This window comes from Lagenorhynchus albirostris, chromosome 6, assembly GCF_949774975.1.
Source record: "Lagenorhynchus albirostris chromosome 6, mLagAlb1.1, whole genome shotgun sequence".
Lineage (NCBI taxonomy): Eukaryota > Metazoa > Chordata > Mammalia > Artiodactyla > Delphinidae > Lagenorhynchus > Lagenorhynchus albirostris.
The window spans coordinates 2952793-2973871 of record NC_083100.1 but is presented as its reverse complement, the minus strand read 5'-3'; the positions used below and the strand labels follow the sequence as shown (position 1 = coordinate 2973871).

At 43.9% G+C, this 21079-nt stretch overlaps 1 protein-coding gene across 3 annotated transcripts in view; it reads left to right on the top strand.

Moving 5' to 3' along the window:
• Nucleotides 1-21079, top strand: part of UBE2F (ubiquitin conjugating enzyme E2 F (putative)) — a 51892-nt gene that overhangs the window by 15356 nt on the left and 15457 nt on the right. For 2 of the 3 annotated variants that reach the window (XM_060151715.1, XM_060151716.1), the window contains exons 3-5: nucleotides 45-74; nucleotides 4111-4176; nucleotides 17691-17758. In XM_060151715.1, the coding sequence (XP_060007698.1) occupies nucleotides 45-74; nucleotides 4111-4176; nucleotides 17691-17758 (164 nt within the window). The remainder of the gene's footprint in view (nucleotides 1-44; nucleotides 75-4110; nucleotides 4177-17690; nucleotides 17759-21079) is intronic. The other variant, XM_060151718.1, reaches the window with a different exon arrangement.

Sequence of the window (21079 nt, the reverse complement as noted above, 5' to 3'; positions counted from 1 at the left end):
GGAGCAATTGACTAATATTAACAATAATCTCTTTGTTTCTACAGAGGTTGCAGAACTTGAAGCTAATTTACCTTGTAAGTATAGCATCCCCACACATTAACTGCTGTGAAATAATTGCATGGAGAAGCTTGTTTTATGTTTTGATAACTTTGCGTAGCAAAAAGCCCGTTTTCTATGTATGTTAGGAATAGACAGGATGATTTTCGAGGCTCTGATAAGGAGGAGAATGTAGCACGGCAGTACTTCCTCTCCTTACTGTTTGTTGCAGAGGTGCGTTTGGTTAGGGTTTGTTCCTCTTACACAGCATTCTGTCCCACGTCCTCTTTTAGTGAAAAGGCATATAAATCAATGGTGGACAGTCCTGTTTTTGTTAGTGACAGTACCATGTTTTTGGCCCGAAAAGTGCTTATTTGTAATTTATCATTGTGCCCAAGGTAGGACAGCTGTGCTGCCTTGATGTCTCCAGGTCGCCTCACCTTGCTAGGTCCTTGTGCCCCAGCACACAGGGACTGACCGCGGGCCTCACTCGTCAGCGGGCTTGCTTACCAGCCAGTTAACTCCTGTGATAACGTGTCAGTGTTTCTCTTTTCCCCTATCATTGATGCCTTCCCAAGCCATTATATTTTGTAAGACCATCAAAGTCTGAAAGCTTCGACCATTTTAGTATTTTTTGAAATTAGAACTTTTTATCATTATACTTGGTTAAGGCTGAATATATTTATCAATATGAGTGAACTATTTTATACGTGGGTCTCCTAGTCTGGGCGAATGCTCGAGAGAGTTTGATACGGAGGCCATCTGATACAGGGTGAGAGAGGGCCCATCCCAACCTCCACCTAAAGTTGGAAAGATAATTGTGGGGTGCAACCCTTAAGTGGTTGTGTAATCAGTGTGTAAGGGTAAGTACATATTGTTCCTTGAAAAATTATTTTTAATATATAGTATTTATATATGAGTATAGTGGGTTGTGCTATAAAATATATTTTAGTGTAAGTCAAAAATGTCTGGATTTTTGACTTCAAAGTTGCTTGACTTCAAAGTTTTCTTCTAGTCAGAACTAGAAGGAAATATCTTGGATTTCTATTAAAAGGTTATCTTTCCACCTACTGAAGTATTTACAACTGATTTGCTTTAAAATGTTCCAGGAAAACAAATGACTGTATGTGTGGGTAGGACAGACGAAGCAAGATTAGTAAAATACCGAAGCTGGGTGATGGGTTCATTATACTGTTCTCTCTTTTTTTCTCTATTCTTTTCAGATTATATAATAATCTAATAAGGTCCAATTAAAAAGGAAAATGAAGTAATCCTTCTATTTTCCACGCCCATCATATCTTCCCACTGGCCCTCCATCTTGAACATATATACACATGCAGACATTTAATCAAAGACCATAAAAAACTTCCAACTTACACCCAGTTTATTTTGTCCTTGTATGTTAATCTTACAGAGATTGTTGGTTTGTAACTAATATAGTTTAGCTTTATCTAAATGTTTGGTTTAAAAACAATAAAACTATAATTGGCTTTCAAACCAGGACTTTAACTAAAAACCTTAGGTTTGGAAAAGGCATGCCCCATCTTCCTTGCCTTTATAGCTAAGATGTCAGATTTTAAAAACTACATGCTATATGCTTCCTTTCTCTTCTTCTCCCTGCCTATTCTCTCAAAGTGGGGGGACATATAAATCAGTTTAGACAAGTAAGCCAGGCTTTCCAAAAGTATGCAACTCACTAAAGAGGAAACAAGAAACCACCAAAAATAGATCTTTACTATCTGATTAATAATCTTTCTAAAATATTAAGGCAAACAAAATAACTTGCCATATAGCAGTGCTGCTTAGTAATGATTCAGAACTAGTTCAGGAGCTCTGTTCATGTAAGTTTGTAGAGGTTTCTCTGTTTGCAAAAAGTAGAAGACATCTCTTTCAGATGGACGGAGATACTGTGAGAGCCTTAGCCTGTGCTTGCAGAGAGGAAAAGCTTAGTTCTGGAGTTTTAGTAAAGCTGCTGCACTGAAATAAACAGGCTGACTTTTAACCTTTTGTTGTCATGTTAGAACCTAAGACTTCTTCTTAGCTTTAAAATGTTTGGTTCTTTTTAGAAGTTTTATTGTTATTTTTAATCCATCTCGATAATTTCTTTATTCTTGGTGGGCCAGTCTATATTAGAAGGATTGATTTCTACATCTGTACTTTTATTAAAACAAAGGAGAATACTAGACATTAAAAACAAATGGATGCTGCCAACTTTAACTAATCAATGAAACATTTCCTAAGCCCTTGTCATATGTTTTTGTTACATATATTTCACTAGAAAAATGGTGTTTCTCTTTCCAAGTTAAGATTAGGAAAAACGAATGCCATTTAAATTATTCCACACAGTTCAAATGTGTGGTTTGGGTGAAAGCCTTGAACTCTTTGGCCCCTGGTTTCTTTATTTTGAAAACAAGGAAAATGACAATGTGATCTCTGAGACCCTTTCCTGTTCTTCTAGATGGAGTTACCTTTCACTCTGCAACTATTTTCTGAGGGATCAGTCAAAAAAAGAAACCCCACTAACAGTTTTGCATTGTTTTTATGTGTCATCTCTGGCATGTTCATGAAGTAATGAAATGAGGCATGAACTAGTTTTTTTATTTTATTTTATTTTTTTGCAGTACGCGGGCCTCTCACTGTTGTGGCCTCTCCCATTGCGGAGCGCAGGCTCAGCGGCCATGGCTCACGGTCCCAGCCGCTCCGTGGCATGTGGGATCTTCCCGGACCGGGGCACGAACCCGTGTCCCCTGCATCGGCAGGCAGACTCTCAGCTACTGCGCCACCAGGGAAGCCCATGAACTAGTTTTTAATTTGGGAACTAAACTTCCTTCTCTTGATAACCTGTGTGGTCTTGGGCTGGTCACTGAACTTCTCTGGACCTTCATGTCATCTCTCACAATTGATGATGTTAGATTAGATGGTCTCTAAGGCTGTTTCCAAGGCTAAATTTGAATTGTCCTATTTTTGATGAAAATTCATACCATGTAAAACTAGGCAAATATTTTCATCAGGACTTGTAAGAAATAGCAGACGACCCAAGGAATCTAGCATAATATTTTCCAGGTTTATAAAATACAGACAATTTCTACGTATATTCCCTCCACATTCCTTCAGTATTTATCCCTTGGGTGTTTATCCTCTTCTGCATCGTTTGTCTGAAGGAGGCAGATGTAGGATGTCTTCCCTGTCTGCACCTCTGCAGTAGCTCTTCTCCAGTGGAACTACTTGGGTCTCCTGATCCAGACCGTTCTGGTTCAGTGCACATGCGATTAGAGTGTTGCCGTCCAAGTCAGCAGAGCATCCTGTCACCAGCAAACCAATCTGAATTATCGGTCGGGTTGTGAAGACATTAAAAAAAAAAAAAAAAAGAGGGCTTCCCTGGTGGCGCAGTGATGCAGGGGACACGGGTTTGTGCCCCGGTCCGGGAAGATCCCACATGCCGCGGAGCGGCTGGGCCCGTGAGCCATGGCCGCTGAGCCTGCATGTCTGGAGCCTGGTGGTCCACAACGGGAGAGGCCACAACAGTGAGAGGCCCGCGTACCGCAAAAAAAAAAAAAAAAGAAAAGAAAAGCCGTGGCCTGGGTGTGAGCTACCTTAGCTGGTACAGTTACTTTTAACTTCTCTTTGCTGTGGTGGGTACAGATGACTGTGGTGCTGGGTGAACAGACCAGAAGTTCGGCCTGGGCTCTTTTTCTGGTTTTTCTATGTTTAGTTAGCCTTTACCCACATACATTAATTTCCTTGAGGTACGGTTTCTTCTTTTCAAAGTAAAGTAGCATCATTCTTGAAATTAATGGAAAAATCTCTATTTTAGGGACCATTTAAAGGGTTAAAGATAACATCCCAATTTGGAACTAACTAATAAAAAACTGTAAGGAGGAAAACACATAGCAAATATCACTGGTTTGCAACTTCAGCACATTGGCATAATTATTATTAAACAAATAGGGGAAATATACCGGTTTAGTCTATAGACTCAGCACCGTTAAACTTTCCCATGTGTTTCAAAGTTTGCCTCAACATAAAGACTGCTGCTAACTGTCAGACCTTCCTGACGGCCTGTTTCTTTTGCAGGTACGTGTAAAGTGTATTTTCCTGATCCAAACAAGCTTCATTGCTTTCAGCTAACTGTCACCCCAGGTAATATTCTTACATGTGTAAGTATTAAAGTGATTTTCAAACAGCAAATTCCAAAGGCTTTTGAAATCTATAATATTTGGTTTGATTTGTCCTCCAACTTTTTGAAAGTTATGACGGTAATGACCATTCCATATGAAGACAGGATACATGCTGTAGTCCAATAAAGCATAGGGAAGTGCCCTGAGGCATGTGGTGTGTACCCAGGAACTAGGTGCAGACATTAACGCCCCCAGCGAATGACGCCGAAGGCTCCTGGTGTAGGGTGGAGAGTATGAGCTCTGAGGACATAACTGGATTCAGATCCTGCTCTGCCATTTAGTAACAGTGTGGCCATGGTTAAATTGCTTAATAACCTCTCAGCTGCAGCCTACCCAGCTACAGAGTGGGGATCAAATAGAACCTATCTCATGGGACCGTTTGGAGGATTAAATAGATAATGGGTGTGAAGCACTTCAGCCTGGCCTGTTACAGGCACCAGGAAGGAAGCAGATTACCAGCTGTCCTTGTTAGCACTGATCAAGTGTCCAAGCTCCAAGTGCTCCGAGCTGGTAGGTATTTCTCCTTGGTCACGCTGCGCAGCTAGAGGGAGGGCTTGGGTTTTTCCTGGTTACAGTGCAGCTCTGGGAGTTGCACGTTTCAACAGTGCAGCCCTCTGGCTTTATGTTGACAGTGGGTGTCATGGCCAGTGGAGCTGCTGTGGGCTGGCTGGTGAAGGAAGAAAGCAGGACAGAGGGAATTAACAAGAGGGGAAGCAGTGTTGTGGAGGAAGTGGAGGGTGTTATTTTATTTGGGGGAGGGAAAGGGAGTGAGAAACTGAGAATAATGAGTCACTAGCTAATTTAATTAAAAAGTGAAAGAATGCAGAATTTCAGTAGGTGGTAATGAACCCACAAATAACCCCTGGCATTGTCTCCCTGCAGGTAGGATGGTTTTTTCCCATGGAAGATGTTGTATTAGAACAGGAGAAATCCCATTTTCAAAATGTGCTTGAAAACTTAAAAAAATTCATTTAGTTTGTGTGGTGGTTCTACAGACGACTCTGGGGCGTATCCATAAATTCAGTCTGGTACCATTTCCATTTCTAAGATGAGTGAGCACTAGGGTAGAGATACTAACATCAGAACATCGTTGTCAGAAACAGGCGTTCCGCAAGCCTGACCTGGAGAGAGGACTGAAGCTCAGGACTTGTAACTGTGAAGTGATGGAGGTTCTAACCATTCTTTGACCACCTTCATAAACACATTGCAAGCTCTGCCCTTTTTAGTGAGGGATACTGAGCACACTGTTTCCAGGTGACCAGAGGTCACCATTATGAATGTCAGTTACTCTTACTGTTAAGCATTGCAGGGTGTTTTCAGAAATTGTGGCAATTAAGATCGGTTCTCTGTTTACTAAGTAGTCTCACACTTGAGGGTTTGTAGTAAAGATATTTTCTTCTCTCTGCCTTTTTGGGGCATTTGTGAGAGCTTTGTGATTCTCAGCTATTCAGAACCGTGTTTGCTTTTGCCGGGCTTGTTACTGGCTTACATGAGTGAGTTTGTGTGGAGTCCAACCAGCCTCTGGATAGGTCTTTTGTTTGTTTTTTAACTGAATTTTTTTTACTAAATTACATGGATGTTGTTCTTATTGAGATTATGTCTATGACGCCATCTTTGATATTATTCTTGAAACTGCAGCACGATTGTTTGTTACAGTTTTTGTGTTCGCTCTTCCATCAAGTAAAGAAGGAATTTGTGTTTTGATGCCTGTAACTGCTTAGTACTTGAGCATTTATATTTGTGGAAGTGCGCACATGGAGTTTTGCGTGGCGTGCTCTTCAGGTGCTGTGTGTGTGCCCATGTTGTGTGGTGTCAGTGACTCAGAAAGCTGCTGTGGTTCTTGTCCTTTGTTATTAAGTGAAGCGTGGCAGAGATCCGCCAACGCTAAAAACTTGCCCAACATCCTGGTTTTTTAAAAAACTTTTTGGAGTCATGCTCTTCTTAGTTATTAAAGAAAAATAGGTCTGAGTAGTAAAGTTTTAACAGTATATGGAGCAGATGGTATTGAAACTGGCTCATTTGCAGCCAGTAATACTGGGGCTGAGTCTGAAAACTCAATAATATAGAAGATCTAGATATTTAGGTGGTCAGGGTGGAAGAATTGCATCTGCACTTGAAGCTCAAAGCTCTTCTTTATCTGGCTCCTGGCAAGATAGTTCCTGTTCGTACTTGGTAACATTTTTATAGTTTTGTTTGTTTTTGGAATGTCCCTCATGCTTGGGAATAAATGTATTCTTCAGAGAAAAGATGGAAATGTAATTTGGTCATAGAGGAAAAGAAAAGAAATGAACTTAGAAGAAAAAAATCCCCACATCAACTCAAAACAAGAAACAATACTAGAAAGTAAAATGAAACAAAACAAAGCAAAAATCTAAAGACTGGCTGAAATACCACCAGAGTCTTCTGTGAAGTTAGAGGGATGATTTGAAAAACTGGGCCAGGTCAGAGTTGCCCAGTTGACTTGTGGAGGTCCCCTCAGCCTGCCCCCACTGTGACATGGTGGCTTGTAGGCAGAGGGGACCATGGACCCTTTTTTTTTTTTATTTTAGTTTTTACTTTTTAAATAAATTTTGCTGAGGTATAAAATTACAAACAATAAAATGTACTAACTTGAACTGTAGAGTGTAATAAGTTTTGCAGAATGGATACACATCCCTGTGTAACCACAATCCCAGTAAACATCTTTCCAGCATTCCCAAAGTTCCCTTCTTCCCCTGTGCAGTCAATTCCTCACCCCCTGCTACCCACCCAAAATTGCTTTCTGATTTCTCTTATCATAAATTAGTGTGTCAGTTCTTGAATTTCATATAAATGGAATCATATTATATATTCTTATTCTCTGGCTTCTTTCATGTAACATGTTTTTAAATTCATATGTATTGTTGTGGGCAACAGTATTGGTTGTATGAATATGACCTAATTATTTACCTATTGATGGGCACTTGAATTCTTTCCAGCTTTTGGCTGTGATGAGTAAGACTGCTCTTAGCGTTCTCATACCATCCAAAGTTGTTTGGAATATTTTCTCATTAGTCTACTGATGTCTGTGGGATCTGCACTCATGTCCCTGTTTTCATTCCTGATGTTGATTTATTTGGATCTTCTATTTTTTTCCTTGATCATGTTAGCTTGAGGTTTATCCAGTTGATCTCTTACAAAGAGCAAGCTTTTGTTTTTCTCAGTTGTTTATCCATTTTATTGGTTTCTGCTGTTTTCTTTATTATTTCCTTCCTTATACCTTGGGTTTAATTTGCTTTTCTTTTTCTGCTTTCCTAAGGTGGAAACTTAGATTGATTTAAAAAAAAATTTTTAAGCAATGTTGATTGAGCTATAAGTTACATTATTTTAGTCAGCGTAATGCTTCTGAGTTTCATCTATGTGGTATTTTGTATCTTTATTGGTGGGCTGTATTCTATTGTATGGGTTTTATTTGTAACAGGTTATAACAGGCTATTGATGAACCTTTGTGTTATTTCCACTTCTGGGCTGTTGTGAATAAAGCTCCTGTAAACCTTTGTGGGCAGGTCTTCGTTTGCCAGCGTTTTTTATTTCTCCTGGCAGTGCAATTACTAGGTTATGTGATAAGAGTAAGTTTAACTGCATAAAACACTGCCATGCTCTTTTCCAAAATGAAAGTACTGTTTTGCATTCCTGCTAGCAATGAATGAGAATTCCAGTTACCCTACATTCTTGCCAATAGCTAGTATTATCAGTCTTTTCAATTTTAGCTATTCTGTTAGGTATGTGTCTCATTGTGACTTTAATTTGCATTTCCCTAGTGACTAAAGATGTTGGGCATCATTTCCCAAGCTTGTTTTTACTCTCTATCTCCTTTGTTCAAGTGTCTATTCAAATAATTTTACCCATTTAAAAATTGTATTGCTTGTCTCATTACTGAGTTGTAAGTTTTATATACCTGGTATAAGTTCTTTATTAGATATGTGGGAGGTTGTTTCTTTGTTTTTTAATTTTATTTATTTTTGTCTGCGTTGGATCTTCGTTGCTGTGCGTGGGCTTTCTCTAGTTGCGGTGAGCACGGGCTACTCTTCAGTGTGGTGCGCGGGCTTCTCATTGTGGTGACTTGTTGCGGAGCACAGGCTCTAGGCGTGCAGGCTCAGTAGTTGTGGCACACGGGCTTAGTTGCTCCGTGGCATGTGGGATCTTGCCCAACCAGGGATCGAACCTGTTTCCCCTGCATTGACAGGCGGATTCTTAACCACTGTGCCACCAGGGAAGTGGGTTTTTTAATGGTTAATAACATCCTTTTTATTATTGTTACATATATTAAAAATTCTGATTGGGGAATTCTATAGCTACATTGTAAATCTTGTATATTTATGTGTATATTCATGTAAGTATGTTTTTAAATGTGTTGGTTATTAGATTTGTCATGTTTTCTTAATTTTAACATTTAATTTATAAAAACTCCCTAACTGATGAGCATGATAATAAAAGTGTGCCTTACACTGAGTCATGAAATTTAAATTGTTTTATCTGTTATCCCCATTATGTTTGGTTCTTAGTTATTCTAAGCTTTGTTTCAGAGCTTTGGAGTTATAGAAGGAAAAATTTCTTAGTATGAAATAAAGTAAGATTCCCAGTTTCTGAGCAAAGAAATACGGTTAGTAAGCCTGAAACACAGGTTTGGTTCCACACATGAACATTTGGAACAACATTTAAATAATCATGGACGTGTTAAAAGATGCGGAAATGGGTCAGAGCACTGAAGCAGGCCTTTGGCTTGACCACCACCCCAGTCTCACAGTAGTGTGTGTGTAGCTTACTGTTAATGTGTCGCGGTTTCGACACAGAATGTGTGCTCTCAGCCCTGGTGCTTTCTAGGGTGATTTTAGCTTTATAGGGATACCCATCATGAGGGACAGACTTTTCCCTGATGGAGTCTTTTCTTTCAAATCATCCTGGAAATGCAGGTGGCAGTTCTCCCCCCTTCGTATATAATAGATACGTGGTGATTGCTCTTGAGACAGTCGGTTATCTGCCTTCACATCAGCTAACTTTTGTTAGGGAAACATTCACTGCTCTTTTCCTTGCTGCTTGCAAGAACTGTGTTGATGCAATATGTCTCTGCTTACTGCTGAGTAGGTGACATGTTGTCCGATATATACTGTTTTCTGATTGTCCGATGTATACTGATTTCTGCCCTCTGCCTCGCACGTAAAACTGAGGCAAATTCTCTCTTGGGATGCTCAGGTTTCTAGGAGTGGGTGTGCAATTAAATGTCTGACGGACTGTTTTAGAAGCCATTCGTTACCATGGTTAAATATATATTCTTATGGTTACCAGTAAAAATGTGTATAATTATATAAAATATTTTAAAATGACGTGCTGTTTAAATGTTGAGCTTTTTGGCATTGTAAAATCGCCAGCGCCCCTTCATTTTCCTGGACCACCCGATGGTGCCTTTTATGTAGCAGGATTTACCTGCATCTTTTTTAAAAATCATGTTTAGTAAGGTATAATTTACAGACAGTAGAGCCACTGTTCTTAGGTGTACTGTTCTCTACATTTTGACAGACACATACAGCTGTGTAGACACCAACACAATCAAGATACACATAAAATGTTTCCATCAGCTCAAAAGTTGGGCCCCTTTGTAGTCAGTTTCCTCTCCCCACCCCCAGCCCCTGGCAATCATTGATCTGATTTCTGCCCTGTTGCTTTACCTTTTCCGGAATGTTATATAAATGGCCCCAGCCAGTATGTAGCATTTTGTCCATGGCTTCTTTCACTGAGCACAGTGCTTGTGAGAGTCATCCATGTTGGTGCATGTGTTATGATTTCCATTGGCCATCAGTGACTTTGAAGGTGGAGGAAGGAATACAGGTGGCTGCTTAAAGCTGGAAAGTGAAGGAAGTGGATTTTTCCTAGAGCCACCAGAAAGAAATGCAGCCCTGCCAGCTCTTATGTTAGCCCAGTGAGATTCATTTTGGACAAATGACCTACAAAAGATAGTAATTTTTTATTGTTTAAGCTGCTACGTTTGTGGTAATTTATTACAGCAACCAATACAAAACTAATACAATGCTTTTTGTGTCCTAAGAAATGCAAAGATTTCCTTTTTTTTTTTTTAAGGAGTTTTATAGCTTTAGGTTTTAAAGTTAGGTCTGTGAGCCATTTTGAGTTAATTTTTGCATATGGTGCAAGATAAGGCTCTAGTTTCTTTCCTTCCCCTCCCCTCCTTACTCTTCCTGGGATGAATGGGGAAGTGTTCCCTTCTGTTTCCTGGAAGAGTTTTATGTAGAATTACTATTAATTCTTTATTAAATGATAGAATTCGCCAGTAAAGCCACCTAGGTCTAGTATTTTATTGTTTTGTTTTTGTGGTAAGAGTTTAAGTACTGTATGAATAAAATTTCTTAGATAGGGGTTAACTTGGGCTTCTTATTTTTGAGTGAGCGTTGGTGATTTGTATGTTTCAAAGAATTTGTTCATACCATCGACATTTTCACATTTATTGGTATAAGGTTGCTCTTAACATCTTCTGACCCTTTTAAGTTCTGTAGAGTCTGTGTTGATAATCCCCTCTTTAATTCCTGCCATTGAAAATGTCCGTTTTCTATATTCTTGATCAGGTTAGCTAGAGGTTATCAATTTTATTGGTCTCTGCAAGGAACCAGTTTTCGGTTTCATTGATTTTCCTCTAATATATTTTTTGTTTTCTCATATTTGCTCGTTTTCAGTTTAATTTGCTCGTCTTTCTTTAGTGCTGAAGGAGGAAGCTTAGACTTATGTTGCTATACTTCCATTTCCCCATCCAAACCTTTATCATATAGTCTCATTTACTGTACATTTGTTATAACCCACAATACGTTATTATTTTTGTTTTAGATAATTATATTTTCTTCATATATTTATCAACATATTTACCACTTAACAGCGTTCATTCCTTTTTGTAGATCTGAGGTCCCATCTGTTATTTTTCTTCTGCCTGAAGAACGTCCTTGGATTTTTTTTTTGTAGTGCAGATTTGCTGAATGATGAATTCTGCCAGCTTTGCTGAATGTTGAATTCTTAAGTTGACAATTTCAGCATTTTAAGGATATCATTCTACTGCCTTCTGACATTTTTTTTTCTTATAAGAAGTTAGTGGTGGGCTTCCCTGGTGGCGCAGTGGTTGAGAGTCCGCCTGCCGATGCAGGGGACACGGGTTCGTGCCCCAGTCCGGGAAGATCCCACATGCCACGGAGCGGCTGGGCCCGTGAGCCATGGCCACTGAGCCTGCGCGTCTGGAGCCTGTGTTCCGCAACGGGAGAAGCCACAGCACTGAGAGGCCCATGTACAGCAAAAAAAAAAAAAAAAAAAAGAAGTTAGTGGTGATTCTTTGTTTCATTTTATGTGATATGCATTTTATTCTCTGGCTGTTTTTAATGTTCTCTCTTTGTCACAGTTTTTAGCAGTTTTATTATGATGTGCTTTGATGTGGTTTTCTTTCTGTTTATCTCACTTGGGGTTTATTGACCTTTTTGGATCTGTGAGTTACAGTTTTCATCAAATTTAGAAATAACTGACCGGGGCTTCCCTGGTGGCACAGTGGTTGAGAGTCCACCTGCTGATGCAGGGGACACGGGTTCGTGCCCCAGTTCGAGAAGATCCCACATGCTGTGGAGTGGCTGAGCCCATGAGCCGTGGCCGCTGAGCCTGCGCGTCCGGAGCCTGTGCTCCACAACGGGAGAGGCCACAACAGTGAGAGGCCCGCGTACGGCAAAAAAAAAAAAAAAAAAAGAAAAGAAAAAAAGAAAAAAGCATATATAGAAATAACTGACCAACATTTCTTTCAATATTTTATCTATAACCCCTTTATGGGACTCCAGTTAGATATACGAATGTTAATATCTCTTACCTAGGGACTTCCCTGGTGGTCCAGTGGTAAAGAATCCACCTTCCAATGCAGGGAAGCGGGTTCGATCCCTGGTCCGGGAACTAAGATCCCGGGGCATACTGCGGGGCATCTAAGCCCCATGCCACAACTGCTGAGCTCAAGCACTTCAACTAGAGAGCCTGTGTGCCACAAACTACAGAGCCCACGTGCTCTGGAGCCCGTGTGCCACAGCTGGAGAAGAGAAAACCTGCACACCGCAACTAGAGAGAAGCCCGAGCGCCACAACGAAGAGCCCACACGCAACTAACACCCGACACAGCCAAAAAAAAAATAAAATAAAAAAATAAATAAAATAAATATTTAAAAATTATGCATATCCCCAAGTAAAACTTTAAAAAAGATATCTCTCTTTTTTTTTTTTTTTTTTTGCGGTACGCGTGCCTCTCACTGCTGTGGCCTCTCCCGTTGCAGAGCACAGGCTCCAGACGCGCACGCTCAGTGGCCATGGCTCACGTGCCCAGCTGCTCCACGGCATGTGGGATCTTCCCGGACCGGGGCACAAACCCATGTCCCCTGCATCGGCAGGCGGACTCTCAACCACTGTGCCACCAGGGAAGCCCCCCCAAAATATATATCGCTTACCTGTATATTCCCTATACATATAAACTAGACTTCCATTGGGGTCAGAAGGTTTTGTTCACTTTTCTCTCTGTGCCTCACTGTGGATCGTTTCTATTTCTGCTGAGTTTTGTTTGTTTTGTTTTTGGCCACACTGCACGGCTTGTGGAATCTTAGTTTCCTGACCAGGGATTGAACCTGTGCCCTTGGCAGTGAGAGTGCCGAGTGCTAACCACGGGACGCCAGGCAAATCCCTGCAGTGCTTGATTGACTCTGAGGCTCATCCAGTGAAGTGTTCGTTTCAGATATTATGTTTTTTAGCTCTTGATATTCTGTTTACTACATCTAAAATGTCTTCTCCATTTCTTTCCTCATGTTCGCGGTTTCCTCTGAATCTCAGCACCCCTCTCTCACAGCTGACTCGGGGTCTGTCTGCAGCTCCGCCCGGCCTGGCTCCTCCTCTGCTCCCAGCGGGCTTCCTCTCTCTGCTCCCCTCGCGCCCCCCCACCCCCACTCTGTCTCCTTTCCCTTGACCCGCTCATCCCCAGGTCCCTGTGACACCGCCTGATTTGAAGCGGCCTGCCAGCTGTGGAGCAGCTGGTACTCAGTCCATGTGCCTCAGTGGCTCCTTTAAAGCAGCCGCAGTGTGGCGGACTGGGTACGTGAGCAGAGCTTCCAGCGGCTGCGCGTGGTCCACGCTCCACGTGTCAGCGTGCTTGTTGCTGTGCTGCTGGCGGTGCTTGTCTTCAGGTCTTCCGTAACGCCCGCCCCACAGGCTCTCCCTCTTCAGTGAGCCCGCTGCACGGGCGCTCAGTGTCGCTCAGCTTGGCGCCGCGGTTTTCTTTTGCTATATTTTCACCTGAGTGTGGGCAAGCCAGGCCTGTGAGCCAAAGCCCACCCCGGGCCAGTTGTGCAGCCCTCGAGCCGAGAATGGTTTCTACATTTTCAAAGGGCTATTTAAAAAGATAAAAAATAAAACAAAACAGTACATGACAGAGACCTGTAGCCCAAAGCCCCAGGTACGTAGCGCCTGGCCCTTTTCAGAGAGTTTGCCGACCCCTGATCTACAAGGTTATCTTGGCAGGAATTGTGTTTTTCCTGCCCTTAAGTTTAAAATTTGCATAGAGTGTAATTTCCAGTGTGCTGTAAATATTGACATTTAAAGGGGAAAGTATTATTTTACTCTTTAAAATGTTTCCAGTAGAATCTAAATACCATGGCTACACCCACCATCATGCATTAAAAAAAAACATATGTATATGAACAGGCTCCACTTTAATGGTTGGAAAATGTTCGTGGCTGCCTTTTCTCCTTGCACTCATATATTTTTATTTCACTCGTCTCACAGAATTTTATCCTAATATAAACATTCCTCTGCCTATAAGAATTTTTTCACCCTGTCATACTGTTTTGTAACTATATATTTATATTTATTTAAGAAGTTCCTATTACTGTGAGACTCCTGGGTGTTGAGCGTCTTCTTTTGAACGATTGTTACAGTTGTTGTTTGTACCAGCTCCTGGCTCCTGGTTTTCTTCTGTTGCTGCCACTGCCCCTCCTGTCCCGTCTCCTGACCCAAGTCGGGGATGCCTCAAGGCTTTGTACTGTCCTTGGACCTCCATAGTCAGGCCCTTGGGGACCTCGCCAGCTCATGAAATCTGGATGCTCTTATACACAGCTCCCAAACCTCGCATGCAGCCCTGACCTCTCCCCTACACTCCAGAAAGATCTGTCCAGAAAGATCTGCCAGCTGCGATCAGTGTCTCCACTTGGTTGTTGACATGAAATCTCAAATTAATCTCAAATCTGATGTTGGACTTGGCGCACCTGTGCCCTCTGCAGTCTTTTTATCTTCGAGGTGACGGCTCTGCCCTTCTCCATTGCAGGGTCAAACAGCGCAGCGCTTCGACTCCTTTCTTCCCCACCCCACCCCTAATCTGCCAGCAAATCCTGGTGTTGCTACCATCACAGTATCTCTACTCCAGCTGCTCCTACCCTGCTCCTAACCAGCATGATGTTTCTGTGGTCCTGCCCCTCCTCTGCTCAGGCCCCTCTTGTGGCTCCCTGCCTTGCTGAATAAGAGCCAGTGCACTTAGCAGTGGCCTGCGAGGCCAGGCCTGCTACCTCCGCAGCCGCAGCTTCCCCTTCCCTTGCCCCACCTTCTGGCCTCTGCATGTGCCCTGAATGCATCAGGCGCTCTCATGGGTCTCTCACCACTCTTCCATACCTGGAGTGTTCTTCTCCCGGATACCCTCCGTTTTCCAGCCTTCACTCTCAGACCTCCCTATTTAAAATTGCAGCTCCTCCCACCTCCTGGCCCCTCAGCCCTTTTTCACTTTCTGTTATATGATTAACTTACTTACTTTGTTTCTTCCCACTAGAATGTAAGCTTCATGAGGGCAGGAAGGTCTCTTGCTGGTGGTGCCTAGAACAGTGCCTGACACATAGTAACACTCACCAAATGTTTGTTGGATAAATAGTGATGGTTACTAAACACAATAGCGTTTCATCGGAGATGTATCTGAGAGCGAGAGGCTGCTCTTAGCATTTTTCTGATTTAGTTGATGTGCTTGTGAACGATGTTACTTAATGCCAGAAAGAAGGGGTCAATATCAGTTTTATTCCTTCCTTTTGTCTTTGTAGGTATAGACACTGAGAACTGCTTGTTCATATAAATAAGTAGGCAGGCACGGAAGGTGTTTGTTGTCACTACGTCTTTGTGTCCCTGGACTTCAAATTAGGGGCCAAAAATCATACAAGGTATTTTACTGTGGTCTTTCAGCTGATTACTAGATTAGGTTCCTTCTTCTACTTTGTTGAAAGCAAAGAGTTGGGAACCACCTGGCTGGAAATGGCTTTACAAACCCAGTCATTAGAATCCCTTTGTGTCGCATTTTCCGAGGTACGCACCAAAACCACTTTCCTAAGACCTGCCAACCGACCGCTAATCATACCCATCATTCTTCACTTGACGGCCTCTCATGTTACCTGAAATATTCAGAAAGCATTGGGAAAATTGTGATATTAATTTCATCTTACCCCTACCAATATATATTAAAAACTTAGGGTTTACAAAAACTCGTGGCTGCAGATTTAGCTCATTCAGTGTATCAGAAATTTCTGCCGTGTGCATCAGTAGGCAGGACCAGTTCTAACTGCCAAGACTGTCTCTCTGGCGAAGCCTCTAAATTAAGATGTGTCTCCAACAGCTGCCTGACTTCCGAGTTTAACCCCTAGTGGAGAGGTGAGGTGCGGGGCTGGCACCGCGCGGGGGAGGGCACGGGCCTCTTGCTTCTTGGCACCCTCTTCGCTTGCTTCTCATGGGGGTGAGGCATTCTTTTCCAGTAGTCCCGTGATTGACATTACTAAATGAAATCTAATCATCCCTGCCATCAGGCTCCACGTGTGTCTAACTTCAAGACATTCCAACTTGAACTGGGACATCTTATCTTTAACGCCATGCTTTGCCCTTTACAGAAATGGGTGTAAGATAGGGAAAGGCACAACCCTGCATAGTGCCTCGATTCAAGGAGCTTTACTGTGACCAGTGCATCACACCTTGGTGCAGTGCATCACAGGGAGAGGCTAGATGAGCAGGAGGCCTTCTGTTACAAGTGGGAGAAAGACAGTGAAAGGGGAGGTGGGAAGGGGCAGCTGGCATGACTCCTTGGCCTCACAAGTACTGTTGGGCAGATTGATTTCATGATAGGGCACTCGTGGACACTGGCCATCTAGAAGTGGATTCTGTTAAAGCTGTCAGTGCCCACATACCCCGTGGACAGTGTGTCCTCCCCGCAGTACCCGTACCCTGGCTGGAAGACACTAGCGTATGGTTCCTGGCAGGAAGGAGGGAGTAGGCTCCAGGGCACAGAGGGCTCCCTGTGTAACACAGCGAGATAAGGCGAGTTCTAACTGCGGGACAGACATAAATGTTGACACAATCTCAACGCCCTTAAAGAAGAAAAATGGTTTTTTAGTGGCTGGTTTGAGACCAACAACTTCCTATTAAATGTTCATTTTATATAAAAAGCTGAGGGAAGTGATAAAATGTAATATTGCTGATTTGTTCACGATGATAATATTAGAGGAAGTTGAACATTCGTTTTAAAGATGGTGGTAATTTTATCAAATTGTGAAGTTCAGAGTAATTTAACTCCTGTGGGGGGCATTCGTGCTGGAGCGCCCTCTGTTGGCAGCCACACCAGCAGCGCTTGCAACTCAGCCGAGCCCACCGCAGGCGGACTCCAGGAGAGGCAGAGAGGTGGGCGGCGCAGCGAGGGAGTTGGGACTGAGCTGTGGGGTCTGCAGACCTGGGGCGGCGGGGGGGACACGGCGGTGCCGCTCTGACCCTGGACATTCTTCTGCGTACCCTCCAGCCCCTTTCCAGAGGGCCTGCTCTGTTCTGAAGGCTGTACCAAGAGCTCGGCCAGCCAGCCCACGAGTGCTGACCGGGCACAGTCGCTGAGACGGTGATTTTGTCTGGCTGGTTCACTGCCGTGTCCCCGGCCAGGGTCTGGAGCAGGGCCTGGCAGAGGGTCCATGCTCAGTCAGTGTTTGCCGAGTGACTGGAAGCTACATGCCGGGCACCGGGGAAAAGCAGTCAGCACAAGCCTGCCTCCCCCGTGGAGCTGATTCTCGTGGGGAGACCAACGGCACACAGGTGACCGAGCGCTGAAGCAAGGTGGTCACGTGTCATTGAGGGGAGGCACTGGGTGCCGCGGGCCGGGACCGAGGGGCTGAGCGCAGGGAGGGGGCCAGTCTCCCAGGGGAGGCCTCCCTTTTCCCGAGGGCGCGTGGCCAGTGAGGAGGAGAGCGCTGCAGGCGCCAGTCAGTGTGGGCTGACTTGTAACCGTCAGGTCAGGGGTGAGGCTGGTGGAGTAACAAAGGAGCCCTGCAGTCCTCTTTTTCAACTCTTAATTCTCTGTATTTGCCATATGCTAACATAGTGTTTGCCTTTTGTTTCCTTTTTTTTTTTTAATTTAAAGGATTTTTTTGTTTTGTTTTGTGTTTTTTGATAGATGAGGGTTACTACCAGGGTGGAAAATTTCAGTTTGAAACTGAAGTTCCTGATGCATACAACATGGTGGTGAGTAGCCCGCGCTTGAGCCGCTGTTCCCCCTTCTTGTGGCGGGTGGCCGTCACAGGGCCCGGCAGTCCCCCCGCGTTGTGTTCAAGTGCAGCCCACCCAGTCCTGGGACTGAGCACGAGATGGCTGACACTTGTGTGGCTAATGCCCCTCATCAGCATTCTTGAGAGCGTTAGCGGAGAGGTTCCCTTTCTCAGCAAGTGCTTGCGAGTACCGTGTGCCGGTATGTGCTGGGGCGCGGCTCTGCCGGGGCTGGAGTTACCCCCGAGGCTGGCGCCAATGGGGGGCTGCCTGGGGGGCTGCCTGGGGGGCTGCCTGGGTGTTTCACGCAAACCTTGTTAGATCTGGCACTGGAGAAAAGAGCATTTTATTTTAAACGGTAGTTTTGTTTATGGTATAACAGCACAATTCCAGAAGTGTATAAAATGTGCGTTTTAGAATTTTGGAAAAGAATAATGACCTGTAGTTTCAAATTATGAGTGATTTACACCCCTAGCTACATGTTGATCCCTCCAGGACCCTCCCAGTAATAACCGTGCCAAGTGCTGTCACATCTGTCTTTGCTTTTAAGGAACATGCCGACCCATTAGGAAGGTGAGAGAAAGTGTAGGAAGTTATCGTAAAATGATAAAAGTGGTAAGTAGCAGACAGTGATATTGGTTAATAATAGGAGAATGCTTTAGAGGAATTCAGAGAAGGAAGAGAGAGGGTCACTCTTGGAAAGTGGTCGGGGCCAGTTAAGCTTCTGAGGAGAACTAGAATTGGAGTCGTCCTGTCTCGGGTTGGCTCATGCACAACTGGGGCGGGTGTTCTAGGTGACGAGGACGTCTCTGCAACTGTGTCAGTGGGTATGGAAATGAGAACTGGCAACCTGTGTACAGGTCAAGTTGACCAGGTCTACTTGAATGAAGAATCAGGCTTGGGGAATAGTGGAGAGGTGAGAAAACTCAGATTTGGGGTTTTGGGGGCATTTTCACTGTGGCTGTGAGAAATCATTGAAGGTTCGGAACAGCACCGCACACCCCTGAGTCGGGCGCCGGAGTGGGCGTGGTACGCGGGCCCTCTCCATCCCTGAGCTGCCGAGGTTGGCACGTGGCCAGCTCTGCCGATGTGATATACATCTTTCCCCCCGTGATGTTCCTCAGCCTTCTCTGGCCTGTCGACTAGGAAAGAAAAATCTGATGGTAAAGTTCAGTCTCCTGTTAACCTGAGGCTGTGGGAATTGGGCACAGCGTGTGTCCCGTTGCTTTCCCTGCAGTAACTGCTCCCTCCTTTTCTGACAGGGGGAATCACCTGCTCCCCGCGACCTCGGCCCATCTCCACTGCCCAAGTCTAGTTCAGTGGCTCTAACACTTGTTTGTTTAAAGCCAAACTTTTATCTATGGAAATTGATCTTTACTGGGCTACTGTATTAAAAGTTCTTTTGGAAATGTAATTTATGAGGATGGAAGAGTTAGCAGTCCAAGAAAAACAAAAAATAAATTTAATTTTTAAGTGAAGACAGGAAAATATGCATTTCAGGTCTTTGTCAATCCAGCCAACCAGCCACCCGCTGAGACTTCCCCTATTTCCCTGATCACCAACAGGGGAACCTGGCCTGACAGAGCACTACACTCCCTCAGGTGAGAGCAGTTTGAGAACTTGGTTTAAGTGCGCACATATTAAGGATTTGGGGCTGTTTTAATGGTTTCTGGAAACAGCCCGACGTGCGGTACTTAAAACTCTAGACTCTCTAACCTTCTGGACATATGCCATATCCGTGGGTTACTCACCTAGAGAATGTTAAAATTAAAGGGCGGTGAGTTTGTGACAGTCTTCAGAAAAGCAGTGAATTTGGCGGGGCTGAGAACCGTGGTTCGGGTGCACTGGCATCATTTAGTGGCAGAGTGTCTTTTTCCAAGTGTGAGGAGAAAGCAAACCTCAGAAACGTCAAGGAAGGAACAGAGTTTTGTCGAGGGCTTCTGTGTGTCAGGTGCCTCCACTCAGTTTTACCTTATGTCACTCTCCAGTAGTTCTCTCGGTGACATTAATGTTCATATCTTTCCCATCAGGAAGTTAGGGCTCAGAAAGGTAAAGTTAAGAACTTGTTGGCTTTGCCGGTCTAGGTGGCTCAACTGCCAAAGCTGATTCTTGTCCAGAGCTGCCCGGCTTCCTAATGTGTGTCCTTCCCACCGCACCTGGTGGCCGCTTGGTAGTGAGAAAATGTTTGTCATACTCCCCGTTTAAGAAGCAGAGGAGTAGGAAATGAAATAAACAGAGGATAGAAAGCCACCGAGCCTCCAAGACACTTTTCCTGTATTAACTGGTGGCATATAAAGACCTTACATTTCTAGGTTTTAGTTTCTGTCTCCTTTGGAAAATTTCTAAATGATGGGCTAGTCCTGTTTCATCGGGAAGGAGACCCATGTTCTCCAGCCAGGAAGCCCTGGGAGGCCAGGCCCTCGGGGCTGTATCCAGACGCCACCCTGCTGCCGTGAGGGCCTCTCTGCCTCTCATCCAGGCAGAGGTGGTGCAGCTGCCTTACCAGCAGGCCAGTGAGGGTCACAAGCTCACGCAGGGTGCACAGGGCTGCCCTGCCTCCAGGGTGCGTGAGGTAAAGTTCTTCAGTGATACAGAGGTAGTTCTGTTCACCTTTTCTGCGGTTAAGCTTTATCTACAGAATTCTTCTTAGCGTCTTTCTTCACTAGACCATCTGCTCCCTGAAGGAGGAGTCTGGAGGTGTCTTAATCTCACTGTATTTCCAGTGCTGGGCGGGGACTGCCACACCAGGCATCCCGTGCTTGGCATGCTCTCTGCCCCCCAACAAGTTTATGGTGTTGCAGATTAAACCAGCATATGAAAGGTTACAGGCAAATGGGTAGAGATTATGAGGGCAGACTTGAAGGAATTCATGTTTCATCTGGATGAGGAGATACAGCCAGTTTTTAGCAAGTCAGCCTGAAAGGGCTTTGCGGAGCTTTCTCAGGATTCATTTGCTCTAATGCCATAATTTACATGATTTCTGTACTTCATGAGGAATTTGTTTTTAACCCCTAACACTTATAGTTCCTATAATTAAGGTCAGTTATTAAGGTTGTGAATGAAAACCTTTTAAGCAGTAAAGTAGATCATTATTTTAGAATAAACTTTTTTAGAACAGAAAGAATACACCTGTTTGGTGCCCCCTCACCCCTCACACCCCTCCGCCCCAGCAGCTGAAAGGCAGATTTCCTCGGGATCTTTGTCCTTTTTTCCCTGAACTTTATCTCACAGTCTCCAGCTGCCTCGTAATCTCTCTCAGTCCTAGAAATAGGCTGCAATGATTGACTGACGTTTAATGAG